General features: G+C 41.5%; 1 protein-coding gene across 10 annotated transcripts in view; it reads left to right on the forward strand.

Moving 5' to 3' along the window:
* LOC118001899 (afadin) overlaps positions 1-15,424 on the forward strand; it is a 100,899-nt gene that overhangs the window by 956 nt on the left and 84,519 nt on the right. For 5 of the 10 annotated variants that reach the window (XM_034992076.1, XM_034992079.1, XM_034992082.1 and 2 more), the window contains exons 2-5: positions 2,741-2,856; positions 4,734-4,897; positions 7,629-7,789; positions 14,113-14,270. In XM_034992076.1, coding sequence (XP_034847967.1) covers positions 2,741-2,856; positions 4,734-4,897; positions 7,629-7,789; positions 14,113-14,270 — 599 coding nt within the window. The remainder of the gene's footprint in view (positions 1-2,740; positions 2,857-4,733; positions 4,898-7,628; positions 7,790-14,112; positions 14,271-15,424) is intronic. The other 5 variants (XM_034992077.1, XM_034992084.1, XM_034992085.1 and 2 more) reach the window with 3 other exon arrangements.

Here is a 15,424-nt window from a genome sequence, read left to right on the forward strand (position 1 = left end):
CCAAACCAAAATTTAATACCTGTTAAATTCCATCCCCAAGTCCTTGAACATAAGTTATCTGTCTTAACTTCAAAATGACAGCTCTCTGTGTATATTTGAAATTGGGTGAAAAGTTTTGTATTGTGTGGAATTTGGGTATGACCATACACTTTTTTCCCCAGTAGAATATCAGATAGGTCGTATTCATTTATTACTCTGTTAACGTTATGAGGGTATCCCACTACACAGATGATACCCAAACTGGATTTGACAACAGAGGATACTTCACTTTGGATGGTTTTTCTGAGGTTGGGTTTTTCCTTTACTCAGAATCATTAGAACCAGGTTATCGAGAAGAAAATACTCTCACTTCCAGACCTTTTTGTGTTTTCACTTTTTGGTCATTTGAAAACCACCAACTGAAGTCTTTGGAATAATATGTAAGATTGGAATTTGAGATCTTCAAATGGAATGACTTTGATTTTTTTAAAAGAAACTTTTTCTTTTAAATTTCCTTTAATTAAAAAGTAAACTATCTTACCTGTAAGGGGGTGAGAACAAAATGAAGGTGTGTGGAGAAGAAGGGGAAAGTCTCACCCACACCCTGAGGAGAGTGGCCAGGACATCTGGCTCTGTCCCGCACATGTCCGTGCTCATGCCGGTGGGTCGCACCTGTGCCTCAGACACGGGGAGAGCCCTTGTCTGCGTGTTCTCAGTTTTCAGGTCATGGAGCCCTTAGGGTGTCAGTGATTTTTCAGTGGTACCTCTGGGCCAAAGGAAATACCTAACATTTCATTTTATTCAGTAGTTCGATTCAGACAAGTTAGTATTTATGCTCTAACAACTTGGTAGATGTTTGAAAAAATCGTGCACATAAAATGAAAGGAAAACTAAAATTTTCATCCCTGATGGGGTTTTATGTGCCCTCATTTCCCATCCCTGCTGGTTTGGGCAGTGCTGCTGGTTTTGTCCAGCACCACGGAAATCCCACCTTGACATTGACACTGACGCTAGCAGAAGGGACGACGCGGTCCGGTGTGGGCTGGGGGCTGCCTGCGGCTAGCAGTTCACGCAGCATCTGCCCGACGCAACTGATTTCCCTGAAGATTTAAAATGCTCCTCCTCAGCGAGTGTTCAGGGCACCTCCCCTCATGCTTGTGAACTGTAGGTCCAGTGCGCTGAATCCCAGGCCCCAACCCGCACTCTACCACCAGGGAGACTCCACTCTTATCCTTCCTGTGTTTTAGGATTCCTTATGTGAAATCAACTGGGAAAATAGAAATTTTTGAATTTTGAAAGTTGAAAAAACAGGATTCTGCTGTTAAAAAACAATATAAGAACCTCTAAGGCAGAAAGATATCTTTTTTTTTTTTTTTTTTTAATTTTATTTTTTATTATTTATTTATTTATTTATTTGAGAGAGAGAGAGAGAAACAGCATGAGAGGGGATAGGGTCAGAGGGAGAAGCAGGCTCCCCGCCGAGCCGGGAGCCCGATGCGGGACTCGATCCCAGGACTCCGGGATCATGACCTGAGCCGAAGGCAGTCGCTTAACCAACTGAGCCACCCAGGCACCCGGCAGAAAGATATCTTAAAGTTATAAAGTTGTGGTAGGACCCTGACTGTATTTACATTTAATAGTTAGGCTCACATGCTTTAGAATACCTCACCCTTGCTTTTATTTGACTTTTATAATTTCGACTCCGTTGTTCTTAAAATTAGTTCTCTAAAAATATACTATGAAGGATTTTGATCTAGGACAAGCTTTGCAATAAGAAGAACTTGGTAATTTTGGTTTGTAGCAGGAATTTCAAACTTCATCCAGTCCCTAATTTATTGCTCTCATTTTCATTTCTCATATTTTCGGTTCATGAAATAATAAATTGGAATTTGTTATTACTGTATTATAATTAACATTGCTGTTTATATACAGTATTTAGTGAAAGCCTGTATAAGTCTATTTATCTTTTAAATTTGCCCCGTTAATTCCTGCTCCCTTTACCACAGTAGTTCTCCAGCTGGCCCCTACCTCCTGTATTTGCTGTGCTCATTGTAGACATCCTATAGACAGTTACACGGATGATCTTGGCCGACTGTAGGCTTCTAATAGGTGGCCCAGGTGTGCCAGGCCCTCAGGCAGCCTGTTCCATCACATTCCTGATCAGCATGCCCTGAGGCATGTTAGATGTGTAGCAAGCAAGGAAGGAATACTCTAAACCTAGCGCTGTCCTAACGAAGAGATGGGATGGTGGTTTCATGGTGGGACGTGCTGTGAGGGCTGGACCTGGTGAGTTTGGGAGATGAGAGATAGAAAGAAGAGTACAGCCGTTTTCGTGTGAGAAGGAAATCTCATAGGTCAACCGAACTCCTGTGTTACGTTAATGTTGTTTCCTTATTCTCCAGTTGCATATATGAGATAATTTGATTTACAGAATTAGGCTGATAGCAAAGCCCTATATATATATTTTTTTTCTAGTTTGTGTATCTCTCTTATTTTCCCAGTTTGGATTCTAAATGTTGTAAGGGCATTATCCCTGGTCAGTGTTTGGCACTGGGTACATGGTAGTATATATTATAGTGGCAACAAAATGGTAAATAATTAAAACTAACACATAACATTTTGAATTACATTTCAGCCTGTTAGTAAGTACTTGTGGTAATAAGGTATTAATATCTACAAAATTAAACGTATTTGAGAATGTTGTATTAGCTAGTGCCATTAAATAACCATGACTTAACTTTTTTCATTTCATGATTTGAAGAAGAAAGAAGATTGGATATAGATGAGAAACCCCTAGTTGTTCAGTTGAATTGGAATAAAGATGATCGAGAGGGCAGATTTGTTCTTAAGAATGAGAACGATGCCGTTCCTCCTAAGGTAGGATCCCTCCGCATCTCGTGCTGATGGTGTCCCGGGCCCAGGTCTGACCAAGATGAACATGAGACTGTGATGTTAGTTAGTGTATTAGAACTCCACTGAACTTTCCCGTTTGCTGCTTTTCCTAAATGACTTTTTTACCCACCTCCCAGAAAAAAATTGAAAGGAGTTCTACTTATCTCTGTTTCACTAACTAATCCCTAATATTGCTCTTTACTTTTGCAAAGAAGCATATGGAAGCTTGTGTTATTAGAAGATTTAATGATCAAGTAATCAGCTCCAAATTAGAAATTCAAACCGAATTAGAAGTTGAAAATACGTTTTAATAAGAACCCCAGCCTATTTTGTGTGGCTTTTCAGATACAACTTAATAAGGCACATTTAAAACCTTTTCTGTACTCTGTGTAAGATTAGAAGTTAGCCAACTGTCTGGGCTGATGTAATGCATTAGTGCGGTGATACCAGAGACCTTCTCCGGTGGTGGGGTGTCTGGAATTCCTGTGCCGCTGTGCTCACGTGGAACACTGTGAAATACAGATAAGATTTGAAACTCACTGCGATTTCTGTGCTAAATCAAGTGGCATCTTACACTAGAATTCATTCTGACAAGTGATAGCAAATGCAGAGGTCAGGAATACTTTGAGAAACATCTTCTGTTTATTTTCCTCAACAGATTGGGGAGAGAGTGCCATTGTCACTTCTGGAAACAGAAAATTTTTACTTTGTTTTGTGTGATGTTAGTGTTCCATGTTGAAGAGTTTTAGATCCACAAAATGTGTTCTTGGCCTTGGCTTTAGTGGCTTGGCATTTGTAGCAAATGCAAATACATATAAAGTAATAGTGAACATTTCTCTTTTTTTGGTCCATGTGGTATTTCATTTCTGCACCATGATTTCAGCTGTGGGCCAGAGATCCTCATTCATGTGGATCAGAGGTCTTATTCGGGTTAGGACAATGCTGACTTGGCTAGCAATGAAAATGGAAATGCTAACTTAGATAAAACAGAAGGTACTTTATTTCCCAATACAGTAACCGTTCCTCCGTGTTTTTCTTGATTCTTTGCCGGTCAGCCTATTAATTATACCAAAAAAATAATGTCTGTGTCATCTGCTAGCAGGCCATGTTGTAAATTAAGAATAAGCAAGCAGATAAACAAGATCTGGAAAAGAAATTAGAAGTTCTTGCACAAATAGTACTTATAATTTTGCTTCAAAAAAGCCAGTTTCTTACAGTATGCTTAACATTTCTTTTGAACTTAGAGAAAATATCTATAAAGTAGATGATGATTTAAGCAGTTATTTCCTTTTTTTTTTTTTAGATTTTATTTCTTAGTGAGAGAGCAGGGGGAGGGGCAAAGGGAGAGGGAGAAGGACGAACAGATTCTGTACCAAGCACAGAGCCCAATGCGGGGCTCAGTCCCACAACCCTGAGATGATGACCCGAGCTGAAATCAGGAGTCCCACGCTCAACCGACTAAGCCACCCAGGCACCCCAGTTATTTCCATATTTTGATTAGACTTCTTTTTTAAAAGTAACTATGTAAATTATTTGGATTTTTATTTATTGAAAATCAGATTTCATGATTCCCACCCTAGTTTTCTTAGTGGGTTTGGTTTTCTGTTTGCTTGCTTTTCTGTTTGAATTGAGGTAAAATATGCACACGGTGAAAGGCACAGATCTTGGATGTATAATTCATTAATTAAGTTTTGCTAAGTACACACCTGTAACCATCAGCCCAGTCAAGGTAAAGGACATTTCCATCCCCCGGTTGTAGCTGGGTGTTGGCGTTAACACGTGAAATGAAGTTAGCTAAGCCATAGAGAGCTTTCTGTGGTTCTATGTAACAACCGCCATAGTGATGATGCTACTTTTATCAGAAGGCTCAGAGCAATGGACCTGAAAAACAGGAGAAAGAAGGTGTTATCCAGAACTTCAAGAGAACTCTCTCAAAGAAAGAAAAGAAGGAGAAAAAGAAGAGAGAAAAAGAGGCAGTGAGGCAGGCGTCTGATAAGGACGATAGGCCTTTCCAAGGGGATGACATGTAAGTAATTCTGGAAATACCTCCTATTTCCTTTTGCTCTAATAAGCTGAATGTTTCTAATGCAGCAGACCTCGTTAAATTACCAGATAAACTGTGAAGAGAACGAACATCCGTTACGAAGTTAATTTCGGTACCCTCTGGCTCTTGTGTTTGGGGAAGGTGGAGGGTCTCACCTGAGCAAGGTTTACGGCCCACCATACCTGTCTCGTGGGTTTGCTAATCCCAAAGAAGCAACCTGGTGAACAGTATTGTTTTTTCTGAGTAGACCATTGATGTCCGTGTTCTCTTCATCTTTGGCCTTTCGTTCCTGGCTTTTTTGGTCCTTAAGGCAGCAGTGCTTTCCTGCAGACCCTAACTGTGCTGAACACTTATCAGAGGTGGCCAAGAACAGCGAGAGGGGCAGCTAAGGTTCGAATGCACCATCTAGTTGACTCCAGCCCCGCCGGCTCCCATGCCTTACTTCGTCACACCAGCCCCATCTGAGTTGTACTTAGCTCTCGGAAGGCATTTGAACTTCTGACCGAGTCCGGCCGTTCGTTAGGCCAGCGTGCGTTGTGCCCTCCCTCCTAGGTGCCGCCTCGCCTTGCTGGGGACGGCAGCAGAGTGTCCGCACTGTCCTTCCAGTGCTAAAGTAGCGGCCATGCGTGTTAGGAAGCCAGAGCGTACGGATTGTCAGAAAGACAGACTAACCTGTCATCGCAGGAGCCCAAAGAGAGCCGTAGAGTTTTTGTTACTGGTTTTTTAAGATTTTATTTATTTATTGGGCAGAGACAGAGAGAGCACAAGCGGGGTGAGCGGCAGGCAGAGGCAGAGGGAGAAACAGACTCCTTGCTGAGCAGGGAGCCCGACCGCGGGACTCATTCCCAGGACCCTGGGAGCATGACCTGAGCCGAAGGCAGATGCTTAATGACTGAGCCACCCAGGCGCCCCTATAGTTTGTTTTTGATACACAAATATATACTATTCATATGTTTATGTAGAGTTTTTAAACAAATACAATCATAGGCTTTTAAAACTAGAGCTTTCCACATGATATTTTTCCACTAGAACGTATTCCATAAATGCATATATATTCACAATTATGTATTTTCACAAAAGTATGAATTTAAACGATTATGTAGTAATCTCTCATACAGCTTTTTCAAATTTTATCTCACTGGCCCCTTTTTGTGTGCTTGTAGGTAGTTCACAGGTTTTTTGGTCTTGCAAGTAATACTTCTGTGACCATCCTCGCTCTCCAACTCTGGGAGTGCTCTAGAAGACAGCTCAGGGGCAGCCTGAGGCCGCATACATCACCAGGCTGTCCCTGGAAGTGTCTTCCGGAGCCCACGAGCCTGCTCGCGTCCTCCCACCCTGAGAACTGTCATACACTCCCTTCTCCACAGTGTATAATACCTCCAATAACTCGAATTTATTTTATCAATTTATTTTATCTACCTATCAAGGTAGATGTCTTTTTACACATTCACTAACCATTTATATCCTGTTGTAGTGACTTCTTCAAGTCTTTGTTATTTGATACAGTGTTCTGTATCTTTTGAGGACAGTTAACTATTCCTTAGTTAATGATGTTTACTTTAGAGTGGAATCAAGCCCATTTTGGATTGCATCAAAGTGGGTTTAGGTATTAATCTGTCAGGCACTGATGTCTATGTAATGAGTGTAAACTCTTGAGTAAAGTGTTCCATAGTAAGGCTCTCTTTAGCATAAATAGAACTTGTATAAATATATTGCTTATACATGAAAAATATCAAAGAAAAGGAGCATTTGAAACTTAGGCTATAGTTTGTCCTAATTATCAGTTTAGTTTATCGGGTGATATATTGTCTGTGTTTAGAAAATTAGTTAACTTAAAATGAGTTAAGTTGTTCAATTTGGTTGATTCAAAGCTTGATTTTATGTTGTTAGAAAGAAGGAGCAGGGGACAGGGGGAGGGGCAGAGAGACAGACTCCCTGCTGAGTGCTGAGCCCAACACAGGGCTCAATCTCTCAGACCCTGAGATCATGACCTGAGCCGAAACCAAGAGTCAGATGCTCAACCCATTGAACCACGCAGGGGCCCCAATGCTTGATTGGTTTTTAATTAAATTATTTTTATGATTAAAAATGATATCATTAAAGTGTATCAAAATTTAGCCATTAGTCTTTCTTTAATAATGCAGTCTTCAGCTCCTCATTCTCTATAGTCAACTCCTTGTCAGAAGAACTGCTGGAGCATTTCCTTTTGAAAGTTTTAGCTTCAAGAAAGTGAATGTTGGTAAATCATTTAGTTGTTAAAAAATCATGCTATTTAAGCTCAACATTTACTGTAATTGTAGGAGAGATTTTTACTAAATAAAAGTATATTCGATCCGTTACTTCTTATGGTCGGAATGTTTTCTCACTCATTTGGTCTATTTTGGGAAAACACTGGTGGAAATTCCTGACATGTATAATTTATACATTTTTCTTTTAGCCTGATTAGTGAACCCACAGTAATTAAGTCACATAAACTCACCATGAGATTTTAATGATAAATTTCCCTTTAGTTTAGTGTGTTGCTTGTATTGAGAGGAACTTCGTTTTGTATCTGCAGAACTCGTCAGCACGTGGTCACTTGTCCCCGGCACAACTGTGCACGGGACAGAGCAAGTCCAGGGACATCCGCCACGGGGATGTGTGTCTGCTTACAGTGCAGTTCTTTCTAATATAACATTTAGAAAGTACTCTTGGTGCCTTTCTTTTCTTACAGTGAGAATTCCCGACTGGCTGCTGAGGTTTACAAAGACATGCCTGAAACCAGCTTTACCCGAACGATTTCGAATCCGGAGGTGGTCATGAAGCGTCGCCGGCAGCAGAAACTAGAGAGGAGGATGCAGGAGTTCCGGAGCTCGGACGGGCGGCCTGACTCAGGTACCCGCAGCAGGCGTCCCCTGCCGCTGACACGGACCCGGGCCTTGCCACAGTAAAGGCACCGTGCGCCCTGGGGGTCTGCTCCAGGACCAGCTTTGCCTTAGGCACAGGAGTTCCGGTCACTTAGAGATAGGTTTAGTTACATATTTTTCCCCAGTGTGGCTCTTCCTTTTTTTGTTTTTATTTCTGAATTCTGGAAAATATATATGAAAGAAGACAGAAAGATACAATTCCCTGGGTACTTATTGCCCAGCTTCCATAACTAATAACTCGTGTCTCATCTCTGCTCCTACATGGATTGCTCCTGTTCCCAAACTGGACTATTTTGAAGCAAATCCCAAATTTCTCAGTATTTCTTCTTATATTTCAATATATTTTCCTAGAGGTAAGGATTCTTGAAAAATAAAAACAGAAGAAACCACAGTCCCACTGTCACGTACAAAAGAATTGAAGCCAATTCCCTAATACCATCAGCTGTCCTGTCACTGTTCACATGTTCCTGACTGCTGCAGATTATTGTCCAGTCGCGTCGAGGGCCGGGTAGAACCTGCATGCGGCAACTGCTTGGCGTGTCTGTCATTCCGGGTCCTGATCCTGTCTCTTAGCTCACCTCCAGTGTGCTTCACTGGGCGTTTGTTTGGAAAACCTAGTAGGTTGTTTGTCTTGTAGATTTTGCTGACAGCATCCGGTAGTTTACCATTTTTTCCTCCTGCTTTCTCTGTTTCCTCCATTAGGTGAAGAGGCAGGTTTAGGTTTTTGGGGGAGAAGGGAGTGTGGCAGAAATACTTACCTTATGAGCATCCACAGGTGAGCAGTGTTCATGAAAGGTTTTCATGATCTCATGGAGTTAAAACTTCTCAGTATTTTTCCATCTGTTGCAGTTACTGTCCTTCTGACTCTTGAACTGTCTTTGAGACAGTGAGGATCTCTTCCACCTGGTGCCTCAGGCTTTCGCATGGCCCCAGTGGCCTTGGCGCATCTTCCTGTGTGACAGGACATCTAGGCTCACCTAGTGCATTTCTTGCCCCAGGCTAGGAAGCTGCTGTTTCTTCAAGGAGTCCTTGTTCTTTTTAGTGGGATAAGTATTTGATTGCTAAGAGTGCTCCTCCTTACTGGCTAGTGTTTGCTTTTAATCCTATTTAGTGGACAGAGCTGGAAATACTTTTAATCCCTTTTTTTTTTTTTTTTACTACTTGGATTTCAGAAAATCTGCGTATCTTTTCTCTTACTCTTCTCACCTAACACCAATAACATAATTATTTGCTTTTCCCTATGATAAATAGTAATATGAAAAAAATAATGCTATTATTAACAAACAATATGATACTAAAAAAATTTTAAGCTTTTTGGGAGACTTGTCTGTGAGTATATATAAGGATGTACTGTCAAATTACTGTGTTTTGAAATCACAGAATTGATTACTGTCTATGTAGTTATATGCTCATATTGATTTATACTTAGGTTTGTTTTATTTTGCTTTTGATTTTAGAGGTTTGCTTCTTAAAAATTTAATGTACTGTAATAGTTCCCAAGTCAAATCTGCAAAACAAGGTATACGTAGAGAAGTTCAGCTTTTGTCCCTGTCAGCCCCTTTAATTAAATGGCAGCGTGCTGGGTACACTTTTCCCCCACCTTGTCTTCTCCAGTTACTGGCATACACTAGAGATTACTCTGTGTTTCTGAGGGAATACAGATTATAAAGAGAGTTAAAACAAATGACTTTATTGTTTTAGCTATAAATTGAACTTGTGTACTTTTAGCTATTTAGCTATTTGACATAAAACTTTTACTTGTAGTTAACCTATAATTATATTCAGCAAAGAAAATATTTGTTAGAAACTTTAAGTTTTGCTTGTTAAAAAATGATAGCATAAATCATTTTGAGTTTCAAAAAGAAGCCTTGTATGAGAGGACTGTATCACTGATCCAGCCTTTTCTACGAATGTCTGGACTCACAGGACCCACCCGCTCTGCAGTCCTTCCTAGCCTTATGCTCATGGCCTGAGAACTGCTCGTGTCGTGTTGCGTCCTCTACACCTGTTAGCTTGCTTACTCGGTTTAGGGTTTTGAATGTTGGGACTGCCAGCGTTTCTCTAACTGTGGACCCCTCCTCCTCTTGAGTCCAAGCCTGAGTCAAAGGGTTTTAACCCCTACCCAGATCACGTTTGTAACTATAATCCAATATGTCTATGTGGCAGCAGGTCAGATCCGGCAAGGGGGGCTGTGTTGACACTCATATTACATTCATGCGAACAGCGTTCTTCGCTCTCCTTAGTAAGTCTCTCTCCTCTCCATTCATGAAGTTGTCTGTGGACCATGGTTCTGATAGGATATGCTCACTTGACAGAAACTGCCGGTGAGTCCATGTCTTCGGAACTGACACATATAGGGCACTCAGTGTAGCATTACCCACGGCCGCTAGCCCTGATGGAAGCTGGCTCCATCATATGTTTACTTTGATCCTCAGCGCCCTTCTGAGTCTTAGTTACGTGTTCGTGGGAGGTATAGTGTTAGTGATTCGAAGCAGCTAGGAGAGTGGGCTACTTATTAGTTCCATAATTAATGTAACAGGTTACCTCTGAGATCCAGGTGATGGTCTGTTTCTATATATGCTGTCTTGTTTGATGAAATATTCGAAATAACTTAGAAATATATGCACCAAGGAAAAAAAAAATGAAGAAGAGGGAAAGAAAATACAAAGATGAAGAAGAAGAAAGGTAATAAAATCTTTGAAAGAACAAGAGGAATGCTCAGAGATGCCTAACAATGCTGACCCTTCGCTTGACAGACCTGGAGGGATTCTCATAGGAAGGAGTTTGACATGATCAAAATGATCCTTTCCTCAGTGATTCCTTGAGGAATATTCATGTATGCTCAGGGACGTGTGAGTCATGATAAACATAGCTAGCTGAGAGGATCCATTTATTTTTGTAAGTAACTTAATAAAATATTTTTAGAGGAAATATGCTTTTAATGTGGATTAGGATGTAACATTTATATGTATTGTTACAGGAAACTGCATGTCACTTCAGGCTGTGCCCACAGTGAACCATATTTATTGGGAAAATTTGGGAAAATTGGATGGAAAAATTGGATATGATCTGTTAATGAGCTGCTGAAGAGTTTTAAGGTGGGGATTCAGAAGGGTTTTAATTAGCCTAAGCTTCAGGTCTGGAGTGGTTACTGTGGGAGCAGAATAGAGGATGGATCTGAGGGAACTGTGGTTGGAAATGAGTGCGTGCTCCCCACATGAGGGATGGGTTTCTGAGCACAGCTGCTGGGAGCGGCTGGTCAGACAGAAGCCGTGTACTGAAGCCTGGTGCAGACTGTAACACCTGTTTCCAGCCAGATGCATGTTGACGGATTGCAGTGAGAGAATATTTGGGAGTGGAAGACAGGTTTCGTGGAGCTGCTGGTGTGATCCGGGGGGTGTTCTGAGCTGGTGGTTGAGTGGCTTGAGACCAGGTTCTGCTCAGCAGTGTCACATGGAGAGAGAGATTTGGGAGTAATCTGTGGTTGCCAGACAGCAACACTGGGCATGGGTGAGATTCTTTTTGGTAGAAAGTATACAGGTAATAGAATTTAAGGGAAGGCCACTGTTAAGAGGAGTAGGCAAGGACAAGGGGGAAAAAAAAACCTCCAAAGAATTAGGAGGAAAACTAGCAGAACATCCAAGAAGTAGAGGTTAAAGAGATAGTTGGGAGCAGAAGGAACCTTTTTCTGTATAGACTCCCAGGAAACCCTAAAAAACTAAATATTATTAGCAAAATAGCTGTTTGTGGTTAATATTAAGGACGTCAAATATATTAAGTTTAGCTATTTTGTTTGTCTTTAATAAATGACTTAGAAAATATATTTTCATAACCTGTTATAGTTACTAGTTTGGCTGTTTCATTGGTAGAAAATACGGGGGACGTGGTCACATGTTGGTAAGGTTTCTGAGACTGACAGCTCGGTCTATTATTTTCCTGTCTGGTTAGCCTGAGGATTGGCTCCCTAAATTCTCATGAGCTGACTCACTACACAGCCGATCAGACCCCTAGCTTGTAAGAAGCTTGGACCCTGGACTTTGTAAAACCTTCTTAACACTTGGGCATATACACTTTGTGATCCTCAAAGTGTGGTTGGCCCCGAAATGCCCTGTGTATGTCAGTTAATGGGTTTGTGGCGCTATGTTTTGCCATAGCTGTGGCCGTGGATTTCTTACTGAGACATCGTTGGCAGCAGTGTGAGGCTTTTCTAGGAACCGTTTTGGGAGAGGCAGAGCACGGTGACAGGAATCCCGTAGTTGGGGTCCTGGAGAACTGCAGGCCTCGGTGTGCCCCTCTTCAGAGCGGGGTAGCGGTCCTGCTCATCCTCAGAGCTGAAGCGTAGATTCATACAAATCAATTTCAGTCCGTGGTAGGGATTTTAAATTGTTAGCTGCTCTTCTCTTCTCCTCTAGCAAATTGGGTGGTATGTATCTCTACGAGGAGGATACTGTGGTGTTAGGCTCATCAACTGAAAACCTTTTGAATTAGACTCCACACTCATTATACTAAAACCAAGTCAAGTTTTAGATATTCTAAAGCATTCAGATGGTTGCTAAAAGTCATTCCATCCAGTAACTAAGTTGATTTGGCCAGTGAATATGAATCTACAGCTACCTCATCATGTGTCCTTTAGAAGGAGTGCTGCTTAAAATCATGTTATCAAAAAAACAATAAATAAAATTATGTGATCTGTAGGAACCATACTGACTTTTTACATGATTTTCTGGTAAAACCTGACCTTAAATTTTTTCAGACCAAATAGTCTTTCATCCTCTATGATCTGTAACTTCGGGATTGTAAAGTACTTGTCTTGGCTTTTAGCAGATGCAGAGTTTTCCAGAAAAATTAAATTTCTCACCATTTGCATTTTTTGTAGCCATCTCATCAGCTTTCAAAACAGGTGGTCTGGTTTGCTCTTTGGTTGTCTAAAGCACACAGACATGTTACCTCAGTCTACAAAATTGTTTTCTGCTCATTCTTTTATACATGTTTTTCTTATAAATTAATTCAAATATGCATCTGGAAGTAGAGTGTATTAAATCAGAAGGGAATGCATTTGGTAGAGTGGGATATGTGTTTCAAAACTGGCCTCCCGGGGCGCCTGGGGGGCTCAGTCGGTTGGGCGACTGCCTTCGGCTCAGGTCACGATCCTGGAGTCCCGGGATCGAGCCCCGCATCGGGCCCCCTGCTCGGCGGGGAGTCTGCTTCTCCCTCTGATCCTCTTCCCTCTCGTGCTCTCTGTCTCTCATTCTCTCTGTCTCAAATAAATAAATAAAATCTTTAAAAAAAAAAAAAACAAAAAACTGGCCTCCCTGCTTGGGCTGTCGTCCCCGACTGCAGCTGTTTTTTACCTAGAAGCCGGGGCCTCTTCAAGAGCATGAGGGGTATTGTGCGTGCTCCTTACACACACACGCATGGGTTCGCTTTTTTTTGCGTGTGCGCACGCACAGAGCCAAAGCCTCCCAGTGGCTCCCACTTTACCTAGAGTCAAATCCAGACTCTCACGATCGTGGTCTGGCCTCGGCCAGTCTCACTGCGTTTCCCTCTTTTCACCTGGGGTTCATCTCTGGCCGGTGAGCCCAGCCAGACCCACGCCGGCTGTAGGCCTTAGCACCTGCTTGTCGCTCTGCCCAGGAAGCTCTTGAGGTGGCCATGAGGCTGCTGCGTGTCCCTCAGGGCTCGTGGCAGGTGTTCATCTTCACGGAAGGCTTTACAGTCCCAGGAGCTTCCTAAGCTCCTGGTCATTTTCTTTCTTACAACCCTGCTTGTGTTTTCCACAACATGACCACTATCTGATTTGTTTGTTTTCTCGTTAGTCTTTTCCTCCTGCGCCCCACAGCTACTCTGTAAGCTCTTTACAGGCAGGGACACTGACCTGTTCATCGCTGTGTCCTCAGCATTGGAACATGTCCGTGTGAGTTTGTATGTGGTTAAACATGTTGACAGGCAGCGCTGTCAAAACACTGTGGAGTTTCTTCCTTTTCTCATCCTTTACCCATAGTGAGAATCAGCTCATCATTATAAAAACTACTTGGGCTTGAAGAGAGGACAGGAAATGTCTTTGTCAACAGGATTATTCTCTGTAGCAAAGTGTTGGTAGATCAACAAGTGTCTGTAGGTGAATGTTGTCTAACAGGACATGAATGTAGAAGTATTACACAGATTCCATCTTTGTACTCCTTGCAACTGGAACTTAGGTGCCCTTTTTTAAAGTGATCATAGTTGTTAGCTATCTTTGTTACTGGAATAAAATAAAGTAGTGCTCAGAGGTGTCAAAATGTTTTTTTTCAGGTGGAACATTGAGAATTTATGCAGATAGTTTAAAACCAAATATTCCCTACAAGACAATCCTGCTGTCTACCACAGATCCTGCAGACTTTGCTGTGGCTGAAGCTTTAGAGAAATATGGTCTGGAAAAAGAAAATCCTAAGGATTACTGCATTGCCCGGGTAAGTAACTATCAAATCAGAACTTACCAGTATTACACATGCTACAACTTCACATTTAAGCAGAAAGATATTCTTTAAATCAAGTTAAATGTAGGGTAATTTTCTTCCCATGGTACCATTTAAAATGTAATAAATGGAAACCTTGTCTTAAATATGTATAAAAAACGAACATTGTCCTTTCCATTACAAAAGTAATAAATAAATATAAAGTAAAAAAGTATAAAAAGGTGACTTGAAGAAAATAAAAATCACCCATAATTCTAATACCAAAGGGTAACCCCTATTAACATTTATATATATGACAACATATATATATAACATTATATATATATCTCTTTAGTTCCTGTTTTGCATATATAGATAACTTAATATTTTTCAAGTGTTTTTCTAATGGTTTTACTAAGATACATCATGAAGATTCAGCTTCCAAATAAAAACTCCAGTTTGCTGTTCTAACTAGCACTTGGTGTCTACATTTAGTCATCATCCCCGTCATTTCTTGCAGATAAAAGACCGTGTATCTTTCACCCAGTTCTCACAAGGACAGTGAGCTCTTCTTCCTCAGAACTGAGCGGTCGCATTAAGTAAAATCAAGCAGGTTTTCTCTTCTGAGACAGACTACCTGGACAATTCTTAACCCTGAAGTGTGTGCTGGCTTCTTCATTACCAGGATTTCCCTGTCAAATCGCATTGGCACTGGGGTTTGACAAGAGATGTCTTCCTTTCCTCATCTTAGCAATCGATAACTAAATCATAAAACAGTGTGGTTCCTCATGTCAGGCCCCCCCTCCCCCCAGGATTACGGAGGAATGGTTGCAGTGCGGTAAACTGCATGTACTTACCTCTGCGGCCTTGCTAGGGCTGGTGCACCAGCCCAAGGGACACCTCGTCACCTGCAGAAGTCTCCGTGTGCCTCTGTGTGATGCGTCCCTTCCTCCTCCCCCTTGCCCAGGCAGCCACTGGTTTGCTTTCTGTCACTATAAAGTACTTAGATTTTGTAGAATTTTTATGTAAGGAGCCTTATATAGCGTGTACTCTTGTTGCTTGCTTTCTTGTACTCAGCGTAACAATTTCAAGTGTGCTTGCATGTATCCATGCTTGTCCTTTTTGTTGCTGTGAGTGGTATTTCATTATATGGATATTTCCAAATTTAT

Source organism: Mirounga leonina, unplaced genomic scaffold, assembly GCF_011800145.1.
Source record: "Mirounga leonina isolate KUSES-001 unplaced genomic scaffold, KU_Mleo_1.0 Mir_55, whole genome shotgun sequence".
Taxonomy (NCBI): Eukaryota; Metazoa; Chordata; class Mammalia; order Carnivora; family Phocidae; genus Mirounga; species Mirounga leonina.